This window comes from Macaca fascicularis, chromosome 17 (assembly GCF_037993035.2).
Source record: "Macaca fascicularis isolate 582-1 chromosome 17, T2T-MFA8v1.1".
Lineage (NCBI taxonomy): Eukaryota > Metazoa > Chordata > Mammalia > Primates > Cercopithecidae > Macaca > Macaca fascicularis.
Genome location: NC_088391.1, coordinates 21,170,082 through 21,194,121, shown reverse-complemented (window position 1 = coordinate 21,194,121; position 24,040 = coordinate 21,170,082). Strand labels below are relative to the sequence as shown.

Here is a 24,040-nt window from a genome sequence, read left to right as displayed (position 1 = left end):
TAGAAACCATCATTCTGAGCAAACTATTGTAAGGATAGAAAACCAAACACTGCATGTTCTCACTCATAAATGGGAATTGAACAATGAGAACACTTGGGCACAGGGTGGGGAACATCACACACTGGGGCCTGTCGTGGGGTGGGGGGAGCGGGGAGGGATAGCATTAGGAGATATACCTAATGTAAATGAAGAGTTAATGTGTGCAGCACACCAACATGGCACATGTATACATATGTAACAAACCTGCACACTGTGCACATGTACCCTAGAACTTAAAAGTATAATAATAATAATAAAATACGTATTAAAAAAAAAAAAGAAAAGGTGGAAGGAGTGAGGAAATGGGAATTTTAAATTCTAATTTTAAAAAAGCTGTTTGTGCTCATGTACATTACCCGTAAATGGTAATAGGTAACAACCATTACTAATAATTTTGTATCTAACGTTCCAGTTTTGTAATGGAAAATTCTCTCTTGTAGCCAAGAGGTTCTTGTATTCATCATTTTAAACATTTTTAAGACCCCTGCTGTGTTTTCTTTGTGAAGAAGTTCCTTAAAAAAATTGAATGCTTTATGAATTTGCGTGTCATCCTTCAGCAGGGGTCATGCTAATCTTCTTTGTATCATTCCAGTTTTAGTATATGTGCTGTCGAAGCAAGCACTAAGTGCCTTTTGAAATATGAATTTGGATTTATATTTCTATCGTGTTGACTTTGACTCTCCATTTAATGGTATTTATTCCAAACCTAGTGATTCACATAATATCCATATTATAAAAATATATTCAAAAGCTTATATTTATTTTTAGAATAAACAATCTGCATTTTTCACGTGGTAAGAAAGGTAACAGGAAAGTCCTAATTTCTTTTTCCAGTTGGTTATCTTTTAGAAAGGGTAGATATTAATTCACAGGATAATTTCCACTGAATTTCTTTGTAAGCAGTTTGGAATAGTGGATAGAATTATTTGATTAAGGGTGTTTAATTTTTTAAATTTCATATTGGGTTCATTTTCTAAAATATATGGTCTCGTAATCCCTAAATTTTTAATACATTTAAAACTTATGTGAAGATTTAGGCTACTAAACAGTAAACCTGGAATACTGCAGTTAATACAAATAATAAAATTTAAAATTCAGGATTTTTTTAAAGCATACAACTTTTGATTGCTTACATTTCTGCTCCTGTGGTAGTTACACATAAGAGTGCTGTAAACCCCACACCACCCCCAACTGACAAGGTTTTAAAAAATTTGCCTGATTTTCCATACTCAGAGAAGATAAGAGTGAGGGATGGGATTTGAGTTGGAATAGTGAGGAGCGGGGTAAAGGATTAGAAGTTGAAACAATGGCCTAAGTAGAGGTGAGGAGGTAGGAATATATTTAAATGATGGTGAAAGAACTGGCTTTGTTTGGTAGAGTATGGATTTAAAAATATATTTTTAAAATGAATTTTATAACTGGCAAATAGTAAGGAAGAGAACATGGATCTTTAAATGTGTTTATTATTTTAAGGAGAGCTTAACCCTTTAGCTTTTTAGAAATTGAATTGTTTTAGGAAACTAAATTTGATTATCTAAAGATTTATTTATTGGACCATTATAGTAAATTATTTAGATGAAACTTTCAGAAATTATACAGTCCTTTGGCCATTCTAAAAAGAGTATTTTTAGATGATATATATTTTACAGTTTATAAAGTTTATAAAATATTTTAAGTGTCTTATCATGGCAGCATTTTGTACTCTTAGGTTTTGTTGGTGAATCCTACTCATTCTGATGAGCATCAGTTATTTACTGTGCTCTAATCCCACTGATAGCTTTGGGGCCTGTGATTGAGGTGCAGGAATGTTAGTCCTTTCTTTAAATTGCTTCAGATGACTTTTTGAGGTTTTATCTGATTTTCGTATTTTTATTTTATCTTATTTTCTTGCAGTTAGTGTTCCTTACTGTGCTGTTCATAATCAGAGCCTATCAGTTCCTTGCTGCTTAAAGCCATGCAGTAATGTCCTATTACACCCAGCATAAGACCCAAACCCTGTAATATGACCTACGTCATTCTGTAGGATTGAATGTTTGTCTACCACCTTTCCTTTTACTCCTTGCCTTACAGGCTGCAGCTGCAGTTGCCTTCTTTTGTACTTGGTGTTTCCTCTGCTTGGTGTGAATTTCTCTTTTTACTTTATATTCTTGCCTCCTTGTAATTCAGTTTATAAATTTCTTAGCTAAAGTAGCCACTGGCCATGCCTACCCCTTTTCCAAATATACCATGCTGCACCAGGCTGTCATCGTACATGATATAATCTCCAGAGCACTTAGCACTCTCTGAACTTAACTGTTTCCCTGCTCCCATGTTTGTTTTCTCTCCTCCCCTGCTAGAATATAGCTATCTTGCTCATCTCAGGCACCTAAAAACTGTCTGGAACATAAGTGACATATGTATTGATGGTAGATTTCGTCTTTGGGTAATCAACCTTATTACAATTTTAACTAAACTAAGAATAAATAGGCTCTGGTCTTAATTTATTCATAAAAACACCAGGTGGCTTTTCTATGGATATTTGCCTTTTTGACATCTATTTTGAGTCGTCACGATGGATAATTTCCATTTGAATTCTACATAGATGAACTTGCCAGTTGACTACCAGCTAGACATATATTTGTTATACTGAAAGGCCTTTACATTTATTTTGTTTAAAAATTCCTTTTTATTTATTTAATATTCTTAACCATTGAATTTGATGTTTGGGCTGAAGGGACGGACAGTATTTTTATTCACTGTTAGGTGATCCCTGTAACCTAGGTGACCCAATATAGGTGAAAAAATACCTGTGGCTCTCTGGTGGGTATTGGGAGAAAGTTTGAGATTTTCAGTATCGTTCACATTGTATGCACCTATGACTGATATCCAAGTTGTTACGAATTGACGTATCAGCTGGAAACTCCCAAATCCTGAGTTGTTGGTCATGGCCATTGAGCTCTTCACTAATTCTCACACAGGACAAGGATGGTTGATGATAAAGCAAGAGGTTAAACTGAACTGCTACCTTTGAAGGCCAGAATTAGGTTAATAATAATATGTAACAGGGAATTGTATTGTTTTCAAAGTAAAGTTTATTTTTTCTGATTATGCAAGTCATAAATGCTCATTTGATAGATATAAATGCATATATGTGTTTGTATTTATTAACAAATATGTCTTGAATGATTGATATGTGCAAGGCACTGTCCAGATGCAGTGAACAAAAAAACCCCAAAGATCTCTGTTGTTATAGAGCTTATGTTTTAGTTGGGGAAACCAAACAGTGAAGAAGGATAGCATAATAGAGTAAATGCTAAAAAGCATAGGAAAGAATTGAAAAATTACTTGCTGTATTCCTCTTCAAGACCGGCAGTATGAATATTTTCTGTATTTCTTTCTGTCTACGTGCATATCTGTTTATAATGTATAATGTATAATTTTTACAAAAATGGTATACCATGTATATAAAGTTTATAGTGTTTTTTTAAAACCTGACATTTTTATGAGGAGCGTCTCCTTGTAACATTAGATATTCCTCAGAGATATGATTTTTAGTGTCTGTACAATATTTCATCCGATAGGTATGCTGTTATTTTTTTTCTGCCTTTTTATATTATTGGCCATTCAGGTTCTTTCTCACTTTTCACTAGTACAAATAACCACATCATTATTTAGAAATACATACTAATTTGCACTTGGACAATCGGGGAAGATCTCTCTGTTTACTGTGGCCTCTGTGTTAGAACTCAAGTCTTTGCTCCTTGTTATGTTGCTGTCGTACCCAGAACAACTCTTTTCTACGTTTTTTTTTTTGAGATGGAGTCTTGTTCTGTCACCCAGGCTGGAGTGCAGTGGCATGATCTCGGCTCACTGCAACCTCTGCCTCCCGGGTACAAGCAATTCTCATATCTCAGCCTCCCAAGTAGCTGGGACTACAGGTGCGCACCACCACGTTTGGGTAATTTTTGTACTTTTTCATGTACTTTTGCCATGTTGGCCAGGCTGGTTTCGAACTGACCTCAGGTGATCTGCCTACCTCGGCCTCCCGATGTGTTGGGATTACAGGCGTCAGCCACTGCAGCCAGCCTACTTATATAATGTTAACTGTTTGACAGATGCATGTAATTGGCTTTGAAAAAAAAAAGAGAGATGAAAAGGAAACTTTTATTGGGAGACCTACATTGTGCTAGGTGCTTCGTATTATTGCATTTAATTCTCAGAACATCCTTAGGAGGAAGGTGACTCTTCCATCTTACAGATTAAGTAACAGGGGCTTAGAAGGTGATGGTTGTACAACTGATAAATAGCAGAGGTAAAATTTGAACCAGACTCTGTCCAATTACAAAGCTCCGGTTCTTTTACCATATTATGCTACTTCCCTACAAAAGTGATGACGAGCTGAGTGCAGTGGCTCATGCCTGTAATTCTAACACTTGAGGACGTCAGGTGGGTGGATCACTTGAGGCCGGGAGTCCAAAGTTACAATGAGCTATGATTGAGTCATTGCAATCCAGCCTGGGTAACAAAGTGAGACTCTGTAAAAAAAAAAAAAAAGTGATGATGATCATGATGACAGTGACAATAATGATCGTATTCATAACAGTAACAGCAACTAATTGTTTTTGAAGGTTTATTGTGTGCCCGAAGTTATCTGATTTAATCTGCAACACAGTCTGCGAGATAAGCACCAAAATGAGCCTAGTTTTAGACAGAAATGGAGGCTCAGTGAGTAATCTAAGTCACCCATTATAAGTAAATGGTAGAGCAACCAAAAATCAATCTGATTCTATTCTGATATGTTAAAATGAAGAACTTGAAATGTAATTTAAATAATTTTTCTTTAGCTTCCTTAGTACTTTTACACTGTAGCTATTTTGAGTAAATTTGAAGCTTTATGGACTCTATTTTTATTTAATGTCTACATTAATAATATTTTATGTTTTATTAGGTTCAGTTACTTTAAATTTTTTTTTTCCAGCACTGCTTTGACTCTTAAACTGGTACACTGTATAGTACCCCTTGAGGATATTCTTATTTAGTAAATGAGGACACAGATATCCAGATTAATTGTTTGCCTAAGGTCTTATATCAAATCAGAAGCAAATCTAGAACAGGGACTTCGATACTTTTTGATTTTAGGTCACACACCTACTTTTATCTTGAAATCTTTCACGTCCATGTGTTGAGTGGTTAAAGCTGTGATGTGAGATGGCTGGGCCAGAAGGATCTTGCTGCATTTTTTTCTGAATTCTATTTGAGAAAATTAGGTCTCTGGAAGTTCTGTAGCTTGAAGGACAAGAAGAGCTCCTTGTGGTTGGTCTAATTTCTACTTTGAGGAATGATTACAACTAGTCATTCCACATTTAAAAAAATACGTGTATTGCTTCTTTTTAAAAAAGATTTCAAAACAAATTATACTACAATTATTTTATGTCACAACCTGTATAGAAAAATCTTCCAGCTATCTAGCCTAAATCTCTCATGCTGATAGTTAAACTTGTTCTATTCTGTTTTCATAACAAGTGTAGGCATAGATAACTATCATGCTTCCTACAAAAATTCTTCCTAACCTTATATAACAGCATCTTTTAACTGAGTGGTTGCATGTTTATTCCATAAATGCTAATAGCCTGCTGTGAGCCAGTTTTGTACCAGTATGCCATAAAATACAGGGTTCTCATCCATTGTAGAGCTAAGAATCCATGGGGGAGATGAAACATAGGTGTGAGAGAACAAGAATACTTTGAGGTTGTACCCCTACACTTACATGCTATGCACATGAGGCAAAGTGGGTATTGATGTAAGGAGGTTAAGATGCTTGAGCCTCTATTGGGCAGAAAACTTGTAACATTTACTTTTTTCTCTCCAGTTGAGTCTGAGATATATGGAATGGCGCAGTACGTTGTTGCTATATTACTTAATGGACTTGCCATTTGTTCTATGAATAGAACAAATAAGCTGAAGCTGCTTATTTTTAAACTTTATTCTTTACAAATGTAGTCATATTTATAAAGTTTGATAGTACATTTTGATAGTACTGATTAAGTATTTTAATGATTTTACAGGCTGTTTTAAGGAAGAATCAGGAAGCAAAGTGATACTGAAATAGTAACTAGTATTAGTTCTGAAAATTGAGCGTTTCAAATTTTGTTACCAAAGAGCATCTTCTCAAGATTTTCTCCTTTTGGCTAGTATTCTTATATTTTTAAAGTTTAATTTTCATATGTTCTGGGTCTACAACTATGTAACCAAAGGGCATATAGGGAGAAGATTTTAAAATCTTGGGCAATTCATTTTTGTCTATTAATTTGTTTTCTAAAAATTATACTATCCTTACCCATTTGCAGTCCCCTTATAATATTCTTGCCTTTGGATTCAGTTGCACTGTAAAACATCCATTCTTGTTGCCATTTAGATAGTGTGTAAAATTAATAAATAATTTATATTGAATTAATAAGAAAAAAGATTGGGAAGATTTTTCATTTTTTCATTTATTAATTTTTCTTTTTAGTTGACAATAGTCCATTTTCACGGGATATAGAGTGATACTTTAATACATGTATTCAGTCCATATATTGCAGGATCATATGATAGCTCCACTTTTAAACTTTTGAAGAACCTCCATATTGTTTTTTATAATGGCTGTACTAATTTATATTCCATCAACAGTGTGTAAAACTTCTCTTTTCTCCACATCCTCATCGACATCTGTTACTTTTTGTCTTTTTCACAATAGCCATTCTAACTGGGGTGAGAAAGGTCTCATTGTGGTTTTCATTGCATTTCTCTGGTGATTGGTGACGTTGAGCATTTACTTACTGGCCATTTGTATGTCTTCTTTTGAGAAATGTCTGTTCAGATCCTTTGCCCATTTTTAAATCTTATCTTTTTTTTTTTGCCATTGAGTTGTTTGAGCTCCTTGTATATTCTCAGTATTTGTCTCTTTATCCATTTGTTGTTGAATGGCTCATTTGAAAATAGTTTCTCCCATTCTACAGGTTTTCTCTTCACTCCGTTGATTTGTTTCCTTTTCTGTGCAGAAGCCTTTTCGTTTGATATAGCTGCATTTGTCTATTTTTGCCTTTCTTATTTGTGCTTTATCAAATGCTTTTTCTGCATCTATTGAGATGGCCATGTGGTTTTTGTCCTTTATTCTGTTGATGTAATGTATCAGATTTATTGATTTGTGATTTTGAATCATCCTTGCCTCTCTGGGATAAACCCCACCTGATCGTGGTGTGTTATATTTTTGGTGTACTGTTGGATTTGGTTTGCTAGTATTTTGTTCGGGATTTTTGCACCTTTGTTTATCCGGAATATTGGCCTGTTGTTTTCTTTATTTGTGTGCTTTTGTCCAATTTTGGTATCAAATGCTGGCCTCATAAAATGAGTTTGGAAGAATTTCTTCCCACTGCTGGAGCTAGTGGAGTTACTGGTGGTGGCAGCAGGTCTGAGGTGGGTGGCTCTTAGGCTCTGGGAAGCACGTGCATTAGCTCTGTTTGTCCTGGGGCAGCCTCCTTGCTGTGCTAGATTGCCTGTTTCCCAGGGTACAAGGCTCTGTGTGGGCTCAGGTGCTGAGGTCATGGCTACACTGGTGGGTACATCTGGTGTTATGATGCTACAGACTTCTTGAGTGGATGTGGTTGGATGTTGGCAAAGCCCCAGGGATGTGGAGATGCAGGGGCTGTTGGGCTCCAGGGGAGGATATATTCTGGTGGTGACTTTGCTCTCAAAATCACATTTTTCATTTTGATTTAAAAAATATTCTTAATAAAGTTGAGGTAAGTCAAACAATCATGAAACTTATTGCTCAAAGAGACTTTACAAATGGCTTGATTCAGTCTATGTTTTCCTGCCAGTAAAATGTCATTATCTTGAGGACAACTGAAGACTAAAAATATTGAGTAGTGGTGCCTGGCTCAATTAGCTCTTTAGGTAGAAAAGCAGGGAGTTAATGAAGGCTCTCAGTGGTGGTGGTTGCAGTGGAAATGGAAAGTTGGTGAGATGATGGATGCGTAACATATTTAGAGGTCACATATACTGTGTGAGGAACCAGAAAAAATAAACTCTTTGGGAGGCTGAGGTGGGCTGATCACATGAGGTCAGGAGTTCAAAACCAGCCTGGCCAACATGGTGCAACCCCATCTCTACTAAAAATACAAAAAGTAGCCAGGTATGATGGCTCATGCCTATAATCCCAGCTACTTGGGAGGCTGAGGCAGGAGAATTGCTTGAACCTCCGAGGTGGAGGATACAGTGAGCCGAGATCATGCCACTGCGCTCCCATCTGGGGGACACAGCCAGACTCTGTCTCAAACACACACACACACACACACACACGTGCGCGCACACACACACACACCCCGTAATAAACCCTAGGTTGAAGGGAGAATGAATGAAACTTCAGTTGAAGTAGACATCAGGAAGAGGATTTGGTTTAGAGAAGAAGTTGCTGAGTTTGATTTCATTAAGCATGTTGAGTTTGAACATCTATATGAAGAGATTAAAGAGGCATTAGAGATGCCTATGGAGCTCAGAGACATGTTAGTCCACACAGTATGTTCCTCAACAATAATGAAATAAAGAAAATAAAAAAGTTTTGCTGCTGTTGTAATTAACATAGCATATAACAGCCCCTGCCATATAGTGGGTACTCAATGAAAGAATGAGGATTTGTGAGAATAGGTTAGATCTTTGCCAATGAAATAAGAAGTGAGAAGAGAGGATGGGAAAAGGTTAAGGACAGCACCTTGAGAAGTGCTTACATTTTAGAGAATAGGAGGCAGGAAGGGCTAAGGAAGGATGGGGGAGAATCAGCATGATAATGTTAATTGAAGATAAAGTACATGAGAAGATCAAGGGAAGAGACTCAAAGAAAAGAAGAACATGAAGATCAAGAAAAAGCCATAATTTTGGGCAGTTGAATTATTGGTACTTTCAAGTGAGTAGTTTCGGTAAAATAAGAACAGTGGAAGTTTATTAGAGGCAGTGAGTATGTGCATTTTTTTTTTTTAAAGAGGCTTGAAGATAAGGAAAGGATAAAGAAAGACTATTAAGAGGTATTGGCACTGTAGCTTTTCTGAAAGTATGGAGATGTTTGCGGAAGAGAAGTGATTTGGAAATACAAGTAGGAAGTGATATAGTTGATGGAAGAAAGTTTTGGAGGATGTGGGAGGGGATGCTGCTAAGCTTAAAGTAGAAAGGGCTAGTCCTGGAGGTGTGGGAGGAGTGATACTTTGTCAAAGATAGAAGTCATAGTACAGTAGAAAGATGCAGACACAGAGGGACTATGAAATGAAGTGGAGGAGAGTCGTAGAATCTCAATTCATGTGACTTTAGTCATAGTAAAGTACTGGGCAGGGTCATTTGAAAGAGGTGAAGAAAGAAATTGGAGGCTTGGCTTGGCAATAACTTACAAGAAATGAAGGAAATAATGTTTGAATAGTAATGAGGGTTGAGCTGAAGTTGAACAATGTGAATTTGTGGTAGCCTCTGCTTATGTCTCATCACAGATTAATCTAGATTGTAGTAGAGCTAATGGGAGGAGAAAATGTCCCATCTCTAGGATATTTTCATTGTCTTCCTCAACTCATCCCATAGGCTTATAAATTAAGTACTTTTTACAACAGTGCTCTTAACAGCAGACTCATATTTTATTTGGGTTTCAGAAATCGGGCAAGAAATGGGATAGTCCTCTTATTCTCTTTCCTTATTCCCTTAGTCCTGGAAAGGGAGTTACAGCTTTTTGAGTAAAAAACATATTGTGGACCTTTTCACAGTTAAAGATGGAGCTATATCATTCTTTTTAATATCTGTGTAGAAGTCCATCATATTAAATTACTACAATTTTTTTGCCATTCCTCCACAGATTGGCATTTGAGGTTTTTTGGTTCATTTGTAATTGTAAAACAGTGTTTTGATCACTGGATAATACACATCATTGTACACTAATCTTATCATTTCCTTTAGATACATTTATTGAAGTAGAATTTCTGGATTAATAACATAGCCATTTACATTTTTGTATATCTTTCTAAATTACTCTCCATAAGCCGATTTTTGTACTCCGACCAACCACGAATGAGAGTTCTGGTTTCATCTTAACCTTACTGACACTGGATATTATCATTCTTTTTTAACCCTTGCCAATTTGAAAGTCTAAAAATATCACGTTTTACTTTTAGCTCTCTAATAACCAGTGAAGCTGAATATATATTTTTGTGGTGCTAATTTGCATTTTATAAGGGTATTAATTTTTAAAATAATCTATAAAAATTCAATTTATACTAAAGATATTTATGTGGTCTTTATTGTGTACATTACAAACATATATTCCAAGTTTTCAGTCTTTTAGTTTGAGATATTTTTTGCTGTATGGACAAATTTGAATGTAGTCATATCTATTAATCTTTTTCTTAATGGTATCTGCCTTTGAGTTATTGGAAAGATTTTCCTCAATTCAAGATTATTTTCAAAAAGTCACTTATATGTTTTTTCAGTAATTACATGATTTTACTTTTATCATTAAATGTTTAAATTCATTTGAATTTCTTTTCCAAATTCCTAATTTCTACTAATTTGAAGTGTACTTTTCTTATATTTTAAAATGTTTAATCATTTTTATTAGCTAGTTTCCTTACATGGAAAAGGTAATACATGTAGTAATAGCAAAAAAAATTTTTTTTCCAACAGTGCAAGAGGGTTATTTCAAATCTCTCTGACCTCTTTTAGTTACAGGAGTTTCTTGTTCATACAGTACATTTCTAGAGAGACTAGCATACCTTCTTAAATTCTGTTTTATTGATTTGTCTATCTAGTCATGGTTCTTTCTATTCCTAAATTAAACTCACCCCTAATTGCTCTTCTTTTACAGAATTTTCCTGGCAGTTTGTCTAATGGATTATCAAGGGAAAGTTAGAGACATTTAGAAGCCACTGTCATCTTTGCCTAATTGGTTTTTCTTACATTAAGATTTTTTAGGAGAAAGAAAGAAAGAGCTTTCGTAAACGTTTTTGTAAGAAAAACTTAAAAAAAAAAGTAAATTTGCAAGTAAAACAAATGAATAGAGAGGCTTAAACTGAGGTTTGTTATATCTTGAAAACAATTTAGCAAACAGGAAGTTTCACAATTCTTAATTAAGTCACATGAGGATAACAGCACAATTAGTGGGTTAGGTTGATTTAAAAGACTAATGAACCTTTTCTGTTAACTACCTCTCTTTTCAGATATTTTTAGGCAGGTGGTTAGTTTCATTTCTGCTTGGTTCTAGAGATTTCACTGAGTTGATGAGGATTTGAAAAACAATGTTGATTTGGGGAAATGTGATTGTAGTTATCTCTAGAAGACTTTGAGGTCGATTGCACTGCTGTATGACCATGTATGCTCTATGTTGAACTGAGTATTTTGTGTGTGTAGAAATGTTTTGTGTGTGTTTTGTTTTGTTTCTCTACATAGATAATACAGCAAATTCCTATGCCTAGTAAAACCAGACTCTCTGAGATTACTAATAACCTCTAGTTGTGATTATTTACTGACTTTTTTTAGTTCTTCATCTACTCGTCTTCTCTCAATTTACGGACAGGCTAAAATTTTAGCCATGCAATTTTCAAATTATATAACCTCTCTTCCAGTAAATTGGGTAAAATATTGTGTACCTCAGAGGACTGTCATAGGGTTAAATTAAATAGTATACTTGGAAGCGCCTGATATATATCAGTTATAAACTTGTAGGCCCTACCATGTTCCCGCTCAGTAAATAGACCAAACTATCTTCAACATCTAGTAGCAACTCTTTTAGTTTTACTTCAATAATTATACTTTCTCTTTTTTGTACTCCTCTACTAGCTCCTCTTCATCATCATTTAAACATGCTCGAGTTTTTTAATCATTAAAAAAAAAAAAAGACTGCTATCTCCCACACTGTCCCCAACCAAGTCCCTGCAACAGGCATCTCCTTTTTCCTCCTCATGGCCAATTATTTTGCAAAATGTTGCTCAGTTTAGGTTTGTCTGATGTTTCCTTATGATTTGATTGAAATGATGCATTTCTAGCAAGATTAATATAAAAGTGATGTTGTGCCCATCTCAGGGTATCATATTAGAAGTCTGGTATGTGAGATTGATATAGCTCATTACTGGTCACATCGACTTTGATCACTTGGTTAATTAAGGTGGTATCTGCTAGGTTTCTGCAGTGTTGTATTATTTTTCACTTTGTCATTTTAAAATATTTTGTAAGGAGATACTTTGAGTATATACAAATGTCCTGTTTCTCATCATACACTTACCCACTAATTTATCATCCATTTTGGATTCTTGACTACAACAGTTATTACTATGGTGTTTGTGAAATTGATGATTTTCTATTTCTATCATTCTTTAGTAGTAGAGATTCTTAAATTGAGGTCTCTGCTCTATACCTACATCTGTATGCATCTGATTGTGGAGAAAAGTTGCAGCATTGACCAGATTTTCAAGAGATCATCAAATGGTGTTATCTTTTTTCCATCTATCCCTACTTTTTCAACTTTGTGGTCATAGTATTGCCATTGGAGTAGATGGAAAGAAAACCTTGTGTATTTGGCTTCTGTTTTTGATCTGTCTACATAGCTTATTTTGAATTCCTTTGAAGAGTTTCAGTTGACAGCAGACCACAGTATACCTGAGGTGAATGAAAGTGGAACTGCAGTGTTTGTTGTTGTCCTGTGTTGTCAAGACTTTGCTTTTTGTGGCCCATAGGTGGTGAACCATTACATTTTGAACTGTATATTTCTAGTTTTACCTCAAAGAATGTGTGTTTTCATCCCTATGGAGTTTTTAAAAAGTCAAATACAGTATTTAGTCTGTCTTATAAGTAAGATTGCTAAAAGTTTTAGATTTTTAAAAATAATATTACCTTAGGTTATGATAACAATTTCTTTTTTGTTCTGAGCTATGCTTTCTTGAAGTAAATATATTATTGTGAACAAAAGCTTAATGGAAACCTTAACTGAAACATGAATTTTTATAAGAAGTAGTTTGTATTCTTGCTTTGTCGCCCAGGCTGGAGTGAAGGGGGTTGATCTTGGCTCATTGCAACCTCTGTCTCCTGGGTTCCAGTGATTCTCCTGCCTCAGCCTCCCACGTAGCTAGGATTACAGGTGCCTGCCACCACAGCCAGCTAATTTTTGTAATCTTAGTAGAGACGAGGTTTTACCGTGTTGGCCAGGCTGGTCTTGAACTCCTGACCTTGTGATCCACCCTCCTCAGCCTTCCAAAATGCTGAGATTACAGGTGTGAGCCACCGAGCCCGGCCAATATTTTGACTTTTAATATCCCAGAAACTATTTCTATGGCTTTGTCCTTTATACAGCTAGCAAAAATGAGATTTTTTTTTGTTGTTGTTCTTTAGGAACTACTAAGTCACTTCTACCTATGCTTTTTTTTTTTTTTTAAATCTTCTAGAACAAGATGGCTACTCTGGTAGAAGAGAATTAAAATATTGCAGTAGTGATATATTTGAAGGATTATTCATGAATTGATCTTATTCTTGAAATGGATGATTCTCTTGAGTCTAATATAGCTTCCATGAAGTTTATCATTTTACAACATTATATAGATACTTGAAATAAACTAAGCTCTACTATACAGTGCAAAATTCAACAGTTTATTAAAATAGGATAGTATGCAAGCTTGATTAAGCAATGCCTCTTTTCTACACTTGGAAAATCAGTACATTGCTACTGCAGAAATTTATTTGGATATTAAGTCTTAAAAAAATAGAGATATGTTTTCCCCTCATCAAACATTTAGATCTTTTTTTGGATAATTACTATAGGGAAAATTAAATTTTAAGTGAGGAGTCAGTATAAGTCAAGACACAGAGATTTGTCCGGTAAAGCAGTATGGTGTGTACATGTGTAGAAGGAGATAGCCAGTTTATTGTCACAGAAATACCACATGTGAGGCAACTAATGTCAGGAGATGGTGTTGGAGAGATAGGTAGATGCCGCATTGTGATAGGCTAATATGCCAAATTAAGGAGCTTGGACTATTGGGAGGCAATCTGAGAGGTAAGGAGAGCCTGAACTAGGGAAGGGGTAGAAAGGGATAAGTTCAAGAAACATCGAGGGCTCTGGCATGGGTCAATGGTGCTCACACCTCAGATAGAAAATAAAGAAGAGAAGCAGGTTTGGAGCAAATGGATATTTTCAGTGCTGTACAAGGGACCTGAGGTGCTTATGATGTCTGAGGGACCCCATATGAGGTACTAATGAGACTACATGGTTCTGAAACTTAGGGGAGTGTCAGAACCCCAAGATTCTGGGGGGTCATTAGCATAAAGGTGGTAGTTGGAACTATGTGATTGAGTAAGATTTTCAGGGAGGTCCTAATAGGGTAAGAAGAGCTGTGTGTTAAGGATGTAATTCTGGGCATCACCCACATTTAATGGACAGGCAGAGAAGACAAAACAGTTTTCCTAGGACAATGCAGTGCCATGGAGACTAGTGAAGGCGATTTTTAAGGAGGCGAATAACAATATAAATTTAGCACCATTAATCCTCTGTGGTTGAATGTGCAGAAGAAACATGCCTGAGGTTTTCCTTTTTTAGCAGAACATGAAGGATTTTGACGAAAAGTTGTTTTCTATGTTATTAAGGACCTGTAGTTTAAGGAAAATATTTTTTTCATATCTATAGTAATTTTTAAATTACAGTTTACTTTATTTCCTACTTTTCTCCATTACTGATTTTCTTAAAATTTATTGGAAGACCTAAGTCAGTCTGCTATTGGCCAATGTAAAATCTGACTCTTTTTCTGTTTCTAAGCGTGTAATGTTGTCAGCATCGAGCATCACACTAAACCTCTATTTTGATGATGACTTATGTTTACAAATGTTACAGTCTCCAAGCCTTCTCACCTAGCTTTTTGATCCTCACAAGAAGCTTGTGGGATAGGTAGGACAGATAACTATATTCATTTTTCTTTTCCAGTTGTGGAATCTGTGCCCTTGTTTAATTATGTTCTTTGTTCATAGATAGCTGTTAGTTTTTTATTTCATTGGGTATATAATCTAAAATGTTAAGGCTAAAAGGAACTTCAGAGATCCTCTTTTTCAATATCTTTATTTTAAAAATGAATAAACAGGCCCAAAGAGGTAAAATCACTTTCCTAATATCATAGAGGCAGAAAAAGCAAAACAAGATCTGGAACTCAGCTTTATTGATTTCTGGTCCCTATAACAAGAACTGCAATTTAAATTTGCTTTACAAGTAATGTTAGGCCCAGCTCTGAAACTTCAGTATTCTCATTTTGCTTTTATGTTTCTTGGAAATAGTGTGCAGTTCGTGCAGCCACAGAAGGCAGAACCCTCATTTTGGAAGGTTTGGAAAAGGCAGAGAGGAATGTTTTGCCTGTTTTGAACAACTTGCTGGAAAACAGAGAGATGCAGCTTGAAGATGGACGCTTCCTGATGTCTGCTGAGCGTTACGACAAACTTCTCCAAGTAAGAGAAGAAAATCCCACTGTTTTGTCTTTTCTGTCAAGCTGTGGGCAGTGCCATTTTATTGTATAGGACATGGCCCTATTGGAATCAGGACAGATGTTCGGATGACCCTTATCTTGGGTAAATTGCTGAAGTCATGAGTTTACAGTTTTACAATGCTCTTCTGTTTGTAGACCTTGTCAAAAGACCTCCCAGATTTTTACTGTCTTTTTTTTCTGGTTAGTCTAATAACTATTCTCTTTTCCTTTTTTATTTTTTTTTTCCTATTTTTTCTTCTTCTCTTTCTTCCTCTTTTCCCATCTCGTTTTTTCCCCCTTCTTTCTTTCTCTTAACAACTATTTATTAAAAGGCTAATGACTTCTAGATAGTGCTAGTCACCAGATACAAAGCTAAAGAAAGTCCAGTTCTTAGCTTCAGGAAGCTCAAGGTCCAGTAGGTATTGACAGAAATGAATAAAATATTTAAAGGATATCCTATTCTGATGACCCAAGCCACCAGCATCACATGCTGGGGTTGCTGTAGGAGCCTCCTAACTGTACTCCCTGCTTCCGTCCTTCCTTCCTGACACTTCTCAACACAGCAGTCAGTGATCGCCTTAACAATGCATCCATTTGGGGGCATTCCTATGCTCTAACCTTGATGGCTTCTTGTTCCACTCAGAGTAAAATTCAAAGTTTTTACAATGCAGTACAGCACCCTTTGTTGTCTGCTACCTCTACTAGAATATAAGTTTCACAAGGGCAGGAATTTTTGTAACTGGTATTATCTCAAGTTCCTAGATCAATGCCTGGCACATGGTAGTTGCTCAATAACTATTTGTTGAATGAATGAATAAGTACCATGGAATGATTAAATGCTGTGATAAACATACATATAAAGAGTACAACAACTGGGGAATGTGGGGGCTCTTCAAAGACTTGGGAGATGGGTTCATGTAATGTCACAAATGACAAGAAGACATTTAGCCCTTGTTCATCCAGCTCAAGCGGTACCACGCTGGATCTCTGTGTGGTTAACCCAGCCTTCTATGACTGACTGCTCTGCCTGTACATTCTAGGACCTAGAGTCTCTCTCATACCTGTTCTGTACATATGTGCTACCTTACTACCCCAGGTTGGTTGCAAATTGATCAGGAGCAGGATCTGTGTCTCATACTTCTTGATCTTGCTCCCAGGGTGCTAATATGAGCCCAGAACACACCAGGCCCTAAATAATGAATGTCAATGCCAGAGGGTTTGATTGCACTGATGCTACGTGGCTGGCAGGGCCAGAAGCAGTCTGTTTCTTTATTATTTGTGGGAGTTTCTAGATGATGCTTTCTTGTGAAGTACAGTCATTTTCCTCTGGATCTATTCATGGAGCATCTCGTTCTGATATAATCAGAAGGAGATAATCAAGGATTTAATCAAGTAGAAAAAGTTAAATTCATTTATTCATATTGTTAATTTACCAAAATGAAAGCTTTTTAATTTATTTTTTAAAAGGCTGTTATGCAGAACGTTTTCTCTTTAGATGCTTTCTAATTACAAAATACTTGCTACTAGAGATTATATTAGTGTTCACCATTTTTAGTAAATAATTTGGAGAAAAATACTCAGAATATGGAATTTTTTTTTAAAGTATAGGAGTTACTTCACAACAAAAAGTTTGATATATTCTTTATTCTTATAGTAGATTCTGTGCAAAGTTATTGAACATATTACTTTGAATAGAAATTCATGATATGTGAGTCAAAAGAGGTTTAGTGACTGGGTGCGGTGGCTCATGCCTGTAACCCTAGCACTTTGGGAGGCTAAGGCGGGCAAATCACCTGAGGTCAGGAGTTCAAGATCAGCCTGGTCAACATGGTAAAACCTCGTCTCTGCTAAAAATACAAAAATTAGCTGGGTGTGGTGGCATGCACCTGTAATCCCAGCTACTTAGGAGGCTGAGGCAGGAGAATCGCTTGAACCCGGGAGGCTGAGGTTGTGGTAAGCCAAGATCGTACAACTGCACCCCAGCCTGGGTGAGGGAGCGAGACTCTGTCAAAAAAAAAAAGGGGGGGTTTAGTACGCAAAGAATGCTTATTATTAAGTGAGAAGGGTCTACTACATTTTTCTCCCAAAGTAAATATCAGTATAAACACATAATTTTTTATCGGTAAATGTTATTTCTGTGTTCATAGAATCTGTCTCATAAGAACCTCACAGCATATAGGCAAGATCCCTTCACAAAGCACTATCATCTTATGACAACTTTTATGCTAAAAAGATTCTAACACCATAACGTAAGCCCCATTTATTTCTAGGTAGCTTTGATATTCTAAATTTAATATCTCAAAAATGTTATTGGTTTCATAAAGGTGATTATAGTAGAATTCTGTTATTATGGAAAGAGATACAAAGTTCAGTTTGTATGAACTTTATATTTCATTTAACATTTTTGGGTAAATGAAAAAAATATTTAGTCAGCTCTCTGAAGTTTCTACTTTTGGTTTCTCAGACAGGGCTAGATGTAGACTCTCACTTTCTAGTGTCTATGACATAGTGTCAGTGTATTAATTAGATGTATGACTGCTGATTTTGATTCATACCAAAATATGATTGAAATAATTATTTATTATTTTTAAAATTAATTCATGCAGTCAGTCAACAGACATTTGTCCTGTTATACACTAGAGGTAATAAGTCCTCTCAAGAATGTGGAGCTAGCATGAGACAGTCATGTATAGAAGCAAATGCACAAATAAATAATGATAGAAGCTTGCAAAAGATAAAGTAAAAGGGTACAAAAATGGTTCTGATGAGGGAAGGGGATCTGAGTTTTATGAAGATGTTTTTTGTGTTGAGCTTTGACTGACCCTTGTGTTTATGCTGTGCAAAGTGAAAAGGGTGTTGTTCAAGAAGATGGAGTCGTGTTGGTGAAGCAGCCTCATGTGTTTGGAGAGCTGCAGATGGGAGACAGATTGGAGCACAGGGTCATGGAAGGAGGGTCAAGGGGACGGGCGTGCACTGGTTGCTGAGACTGAGAGAATCAGAGCCTCTGCCAGGAAAGGCCTTGAGCGCCTTCTTAAGAGTTTCTATATTGTCATTTGGGCTGTGAAGAGTTGCTGAAAGATGTGGACGCTTCTCTCAGAATGTACAAATGTGCATTTGTACAAACTTAGTCAATACCGTAGATCCTGCTGCTGAAGAATGTGAAGAGCCATTGATAGAGTTAGGCAGAGAAGGAAGGAAATGAGATTTAACAGGTGCCTGCTGTGGGCCACTTGTTTGCACACACATTTTCACATTTAGTTTTCCTAGCAGTCACAATAATGTAGGTGCTATTTTTCCTACTGAGAAGGCTAAGGTTCTAAAGGTATAATGACATGCATGTGCTAACATTTAGTAAAAGTATACATCAAGCAGTTGAGCCAGGATTTGTGACTCCAAAACCCGTACTGTTTCTGTTCTCTAAGCTCCACTATATACTAGTTGCAGGACCATGGGACAAGTTATATAACTCCTTTGAACTTTAGTTCATTCATTCATGTAAAAAGGAGATTGTCTATATTGGATTCTGGTGAAAGTTAAATGAGAAAAATCCGTGGAATATGCTTACCACATAGTAAGTTTCCAAAACATGTTATTACGAGTAATATGCCTTGCTAGGAATACCCATAAACATAATTATCTATTTAAGGTCCACTGGTAATCAATCACAGCTCTGCTGGTGACCTGCCCATCGGGGACTACCTTTGTTACAACCTCTAGTCATGTATTTTCCTTACCCCCGACTCTTTTCCTCTGTGTTACTGACTAAGGCTTGGAGATCTGACCCAAGTCTCCTTTATTCCTTGGTGTGTTAACTGCTTTCCCTTTCAAACACTCCAGTCTTCATGTTGTGAGACTCCCCTGGCATCCTGAACTTGATTTCACTTTGCTGCCTTCCGTGACAGTTTGGTTTTTAGAGTGTTCTCCAATACAGTTTTCTCAACAGTCAAGTCCTAAGTCCCTGGACTTGGCAGCTCTTATAATTATGATCTGTATCATTTATGCTATAGCTTCTGGACCTGTTACTTTTATAGGATCATACCAAAAAAGAATTGGATTCTTGGAACATTGTCCGAGTTAGTGAAAATTTCCGAGTGATCGCCTTGGGTTTGCCAGTGCCAAGGTATTCTGGGAATCCATTAGATCCCCCTCTTCGTTCTCGATTTCAAGCCAGGGATATTTATTATTTACCCTTCAAGGTAAGTATGACCAAGGATAATTTATTTTTTAAACAGTTTTTCTATTTATAACAAGAAATTCAATGCTATAAAAATGTTACTGCATTTTTAAATGTCTTCCTCAGTAGGTCATGGAAAGATATGAGAATAGAGAGTAAGGAAAATCTCTGGAAACTAGGAAGAAAAATTATTACGGCATTATTGAAGGATTTTTTAAAAGGCTGGCTTTTCTTTTAGAAAATGAAATGTATCAATAAATGATTTTTTGCTATTAAATATTTAGTGTCTGCTTAATTAAAAAGGTTGATTGTGTCTATAAAACATTTGCACTTAATCCGTTACATTTCTTTTTAATTAATTTAATATGTTTCTATATTACTTTAGGACCAACTTAAGTTGTTATATTCAATTGGAGCCAATGTTTCTGCTGAGAAGTAAGTATATTTTTATAAATATCTGGACACTGAATATTGAATTTGTTTTGTCTGTTCATTGATTAATTGATTGATTCATTCAACAACTGGAATTCTTATAAGAATTTTTCAGTATTAGAATGTTTGGTGATAAAATTAATAAGATATCTTTGGCGAGAAACTCAAGATCTAATAGAGTTGAAAGATATGTGAATAGCTTTGGTTAACATGGTATAGTAAGTGCCATAATTTCAAAATATTGGGGGTATTAGTTGATATTTTATAAGGGCTTCACAAAAGCACTGGCATTTGAAATGGGTCCTAAATAAAGAGCAAGTTTTTGCCAGATAGAGAATGGAATCAGGGAATTCGAACAGAATGTTTTTTTTTTTTTTTTTTTTAAAGCATGGAATGTGAGAGTTTATGCCTTGTTCTTAGGGCCATAAAAAAACTCTTGAAAGGCTAGAGTTTAGGTTTGGGGTTACGAAATGTGAGAGATGAGGCTGTCAGGGTAGATTTGGACCAGGTGGTGAGAAACCTCAAATATTGTGATAAATTTAGGAATATATTTGCATCTAATCAGCTTCTGAGTTTTAAGTAGGATATTATGATGCGGAGCCATTGTCCCTTAAGAATTAATATTAGGGATCATCTTTTTAGATTAATTAAATTAGCCCCTGTGTTTTATATTTAACAGACTTACACATTTTATGTTTTACAACTATTACAATTTAATATCATTTTTCCCCTAGAGTCTCTCAGCTCTTGTCCTTTGCTACAACTCTGTGTTCCCAAGAATCTTCTACTCTTGGACTTCCAGATTTTCCTTTAGACAGTTTAGCAGCTGCAGTTCAAATCTTGGTAAGTAAAATAAATTAACGACTGGCATACCCAAATATGTTAAAAATTTTGAAAGTTAATCATTAGGGATTAATGACTTCAGTTTGCTTTTGTCATACTCTTCTATAAATATTGTAAAACCTGAGATTAATTTGTTGTGCAGTGCAGTAAACTGTACAGAGACCAAGGACATGTTCTGAGCCCCTAAAGAGCTTTCAGCTTTGGAGTCGGAGCTGGACATGCAATCTCAGTGAAGTCCTACAGAGGGAAGGAAGGCTTTAGCTTGGTCAAGTAAAAGGTGTGCTGCAGTGTGAGTTAGGCCTCAGAGCTGTCCTTACCTGAGTTAGAGGAGCTAGGGCTTTCACACTGCTCTAGCTCCCATCAGTCTCTGTGTCATGGTTGTCTCAGGGGACACAAATTTCTGGATACTAACTGCTCTCCCAGCATGTGTGCAAGGGTGGCTTCAAGAGCCCAAGGATGTCTTCTTAGAAAGACCTACAGCAGTTGCTGTTGGAAGAGAAAGCTAGGAGGCACAAGAGAGAATACAAACAGATCTGAGGGGATCTGATAGAGTACAGACATTGTCCACTGCGGTTTCACAAAGGGCATGGCGGTCATGTCTGGAATGATAGAAATGCCTTCCAGGCAAGAAGTCAAAGCACAGGCAAATGTGTTTAATCACAAAAGGGCCTAGTATCTTTGGAGAATGAGAATAAGTTGTATCCCTAAAGCAAGTGTGTGTGGTAGAGGGAGAAGTTAGAACACTATTGTGAAATGTTTTGTATGATGAATGAAGTTTCCTGGATTTTATGATGTGGAAAAAGTGGCTTATCAGACAATATTAAGTAGGTGGGCTATGAAGGTGACCAGACTTATGTTGGAGGAAGACACCTTTGTTGGCAGTGAGGGAATGACTAGGAAGCTTTTTTAACACTCAGTGAGACCCTGTGGAAGAGGGCACCATCCAAGATAGTGGGGATACTATCTTAGGCAAGAGACTTATTTTTAAACTTGTATGTATGTATGTATGTATGTATGTATGTATGTATGTATGTATGTTTCCTGTGAGTCAGGGAGCCTAGGTATTGTTGACATTGTTCTTTACATCCAGAACAGAATTTCTCTTCCTGTTTATTAAATCTTATACTTTTATTGAATCTTTTTTGTTTTTGCTTAGAACATTTTATTTTGAAAATTCTCAAATGTAAAAAAAAGTTGAAAAATAGTAATTTCATAATCCCCTCACCTACAATCACCCATTATTAATATATTGCTACATTTGTTTGCATGTGCTTTTTTCTTTTTTTTTTTTTTTTCCTGAACCATTTGGAAGTAAATTGCAGTCAGTACTCTTAAATACTTCAGTATATGTATTAGTTCGTTCTCCCGCTGCTATGAAGAAATACCTGAGACTGGGTAATTTATAAAGGAAAGAGGTTTTACTGACTCACAGTTCCACAAGGCTGTGGAGGCCTCAGGAAACTTACAATCACGGTGGAAGGGGAAGCAAACACGTCCTTCTTCACATGGTGGCAGGAGAGAAAAGTGCGGAGTGAAGGAGAGGAAAAGCCCTTTATAAAGTCATCAGATCTCATGAGAACTCACTATCATGAGAACAGCATGGAGGTTAACTGCCCCATGATTCATTTGTCTCCCACCGGTCCTATGGGAGCTACAATTAAAGATGAGATTTGGGTGGACACAACCAAACCATATCAGTATGCAACTTCTAAGAATTAGGACATTATTCTACATAATCAGAACAACATTATCATACTTCATATCATGTTAACAGTAATCCATAGTATCATCTAATAGATAGTTCATATTGAAATTTCACTAATGTTTCTTGTCAATAGACTCTTTTAAAGTGAGGTGAACATAATTGACAGTGCAAATAATGTGAGGAAGGACTTGAGGATAATGAATACTTTCTAATTTTGTAGTTATAACTGTGAAGCTAAGTGAATGTGGGTGAGATTAACCTAGGGATAAAAGGGGATCAGGTACTTTGGGATGAATAAGGTAGAGACATGTATTCTGTTTCAAATGGGGGTCTATGGGTATTCATATAGTCATATGTAATGAACAATTGAGGGCTCAGGTTTAGAGCTCAAGAAAGAAGTCAGGACCAGACATAGAAGTGTGGGAGCCATCAATACATAGAAGATAGATGAAAGATGGAAATGGGTGAGCTTACCCAGGGAAAGGGCAAGGAATGAGAAGAGAAAATAATGAATATTTGCTTTTGTAGACTTGTAGAAAATACCAGACACCTATTGGTTACTTTTATAAGTCAATTTTAATGTATGTACATTTCAGATGTTTTCTGTGATTATTTTGAATTTTGCTCATTCCTATATATTTTTGCTCCTACATAGGATTCCTTTCCTATGATGCCAATCAAACATGCAATCCAGTGGCTTTATCCGTATAGTATTTTACTAGGTCACGAAGGGAAGATGGCTGTGGAAGGTGTTTTAAAGGTGAGTATCTGCTTCCATTTCTTTCCTTTCTTTTCCCATTTTCCCTTCTCTTGCCTTTTCCCATCTTCCCCTCACTCCTTTCCCTACCTTTCCTATTTTTCTCCCCCCATCCTTATTTCTTCCCTTTCTCTTCCCCTCCATTCTTTACTAGGCATGGAGGCATTGGCATTCCAACAAGAAGACAGCTGTGATAAATAGGGCAGCAAACATAGAGGGGGTGATGTGGTTGGGAGATTGGTTGTGTTGAGCAAAGAAGTAAATAGATTGAGCAAATGAATGAATATATTGAGGATAATAAGAGCTATGCTTCTCACTGTTGGATAAGGGATTTATAACTATGGAAAAGGGGAAGGCAAGAAAAAACTCTTAAGGTATTGGATTGGAATTGATGTTATTATGAATCATGGGTTTTTAAAAATAATATATATGAACAGATAGATAGTTACAGATATAGTATGTGTATATGTATACATATACATATTGTCTAGCTGTCTCCTGAGAGAGCCTAAAAACTATGATGTTCTAGTAGCAGTGATCACACCAAGTACCTGGACATTGGTTTCTAAATACCATGCTCTCTCAAAGGATCAGGTTAGGGAATGTAGAAG

The 24,040-nt window shown here is 36.2% G+C and overlaps 1 protein-coding gene and 1 non-coding gene across 4 annotated transcripts in view; one reads left to right on the top strand and one right to left on the bottom strand.

Moving 5' to 3' along the window:
* VWA8 (von Willebrand factor A domain containing 8) overlaps positions 1-24,040 on the top strand; it is a 381,025-nt gene that overhangs the window by 47,126 nt on the left and 309,859 nt on the right. For all 3 annotated transcript variants that reach the window (XR_012426882.1, XM_005585735.5, XM_074021913.1), the window contains exons 5-9: positions 15,334-15,501; positions 19,550-19,714; positions 20,078-20,127; positions 20,859-20,967; positions 23,328-23,432. Coding sequence is in view for 2 of the 3 variants with exons in the window: in XM_005585735.5 (XP_005585792.3) it covers positions 15,334-15,501; positions 19,550-19,714; positions 20,078-20,127; positions 20,859-20,967; positions 23,328-23,432 (597 nt within the window). In the remaining variant the exon portion in view is untranslated. The remainder of the gene's footprint in view (positions 1-15,333; positions 15,502-19,549; positions 19,715-20,077; positions 20,128-20,858; positions 20,968-23,327; positions 23,433-24,040) is intronic.
* Positions 555-661, bottom strand: LOC123569939 (U6 spliceosomal RNA). The gene has a single exon (XR_006693811.1). It is a non-coding gene; the product is annotated as a U6 spliceosomal RNA (small nuclear RNA).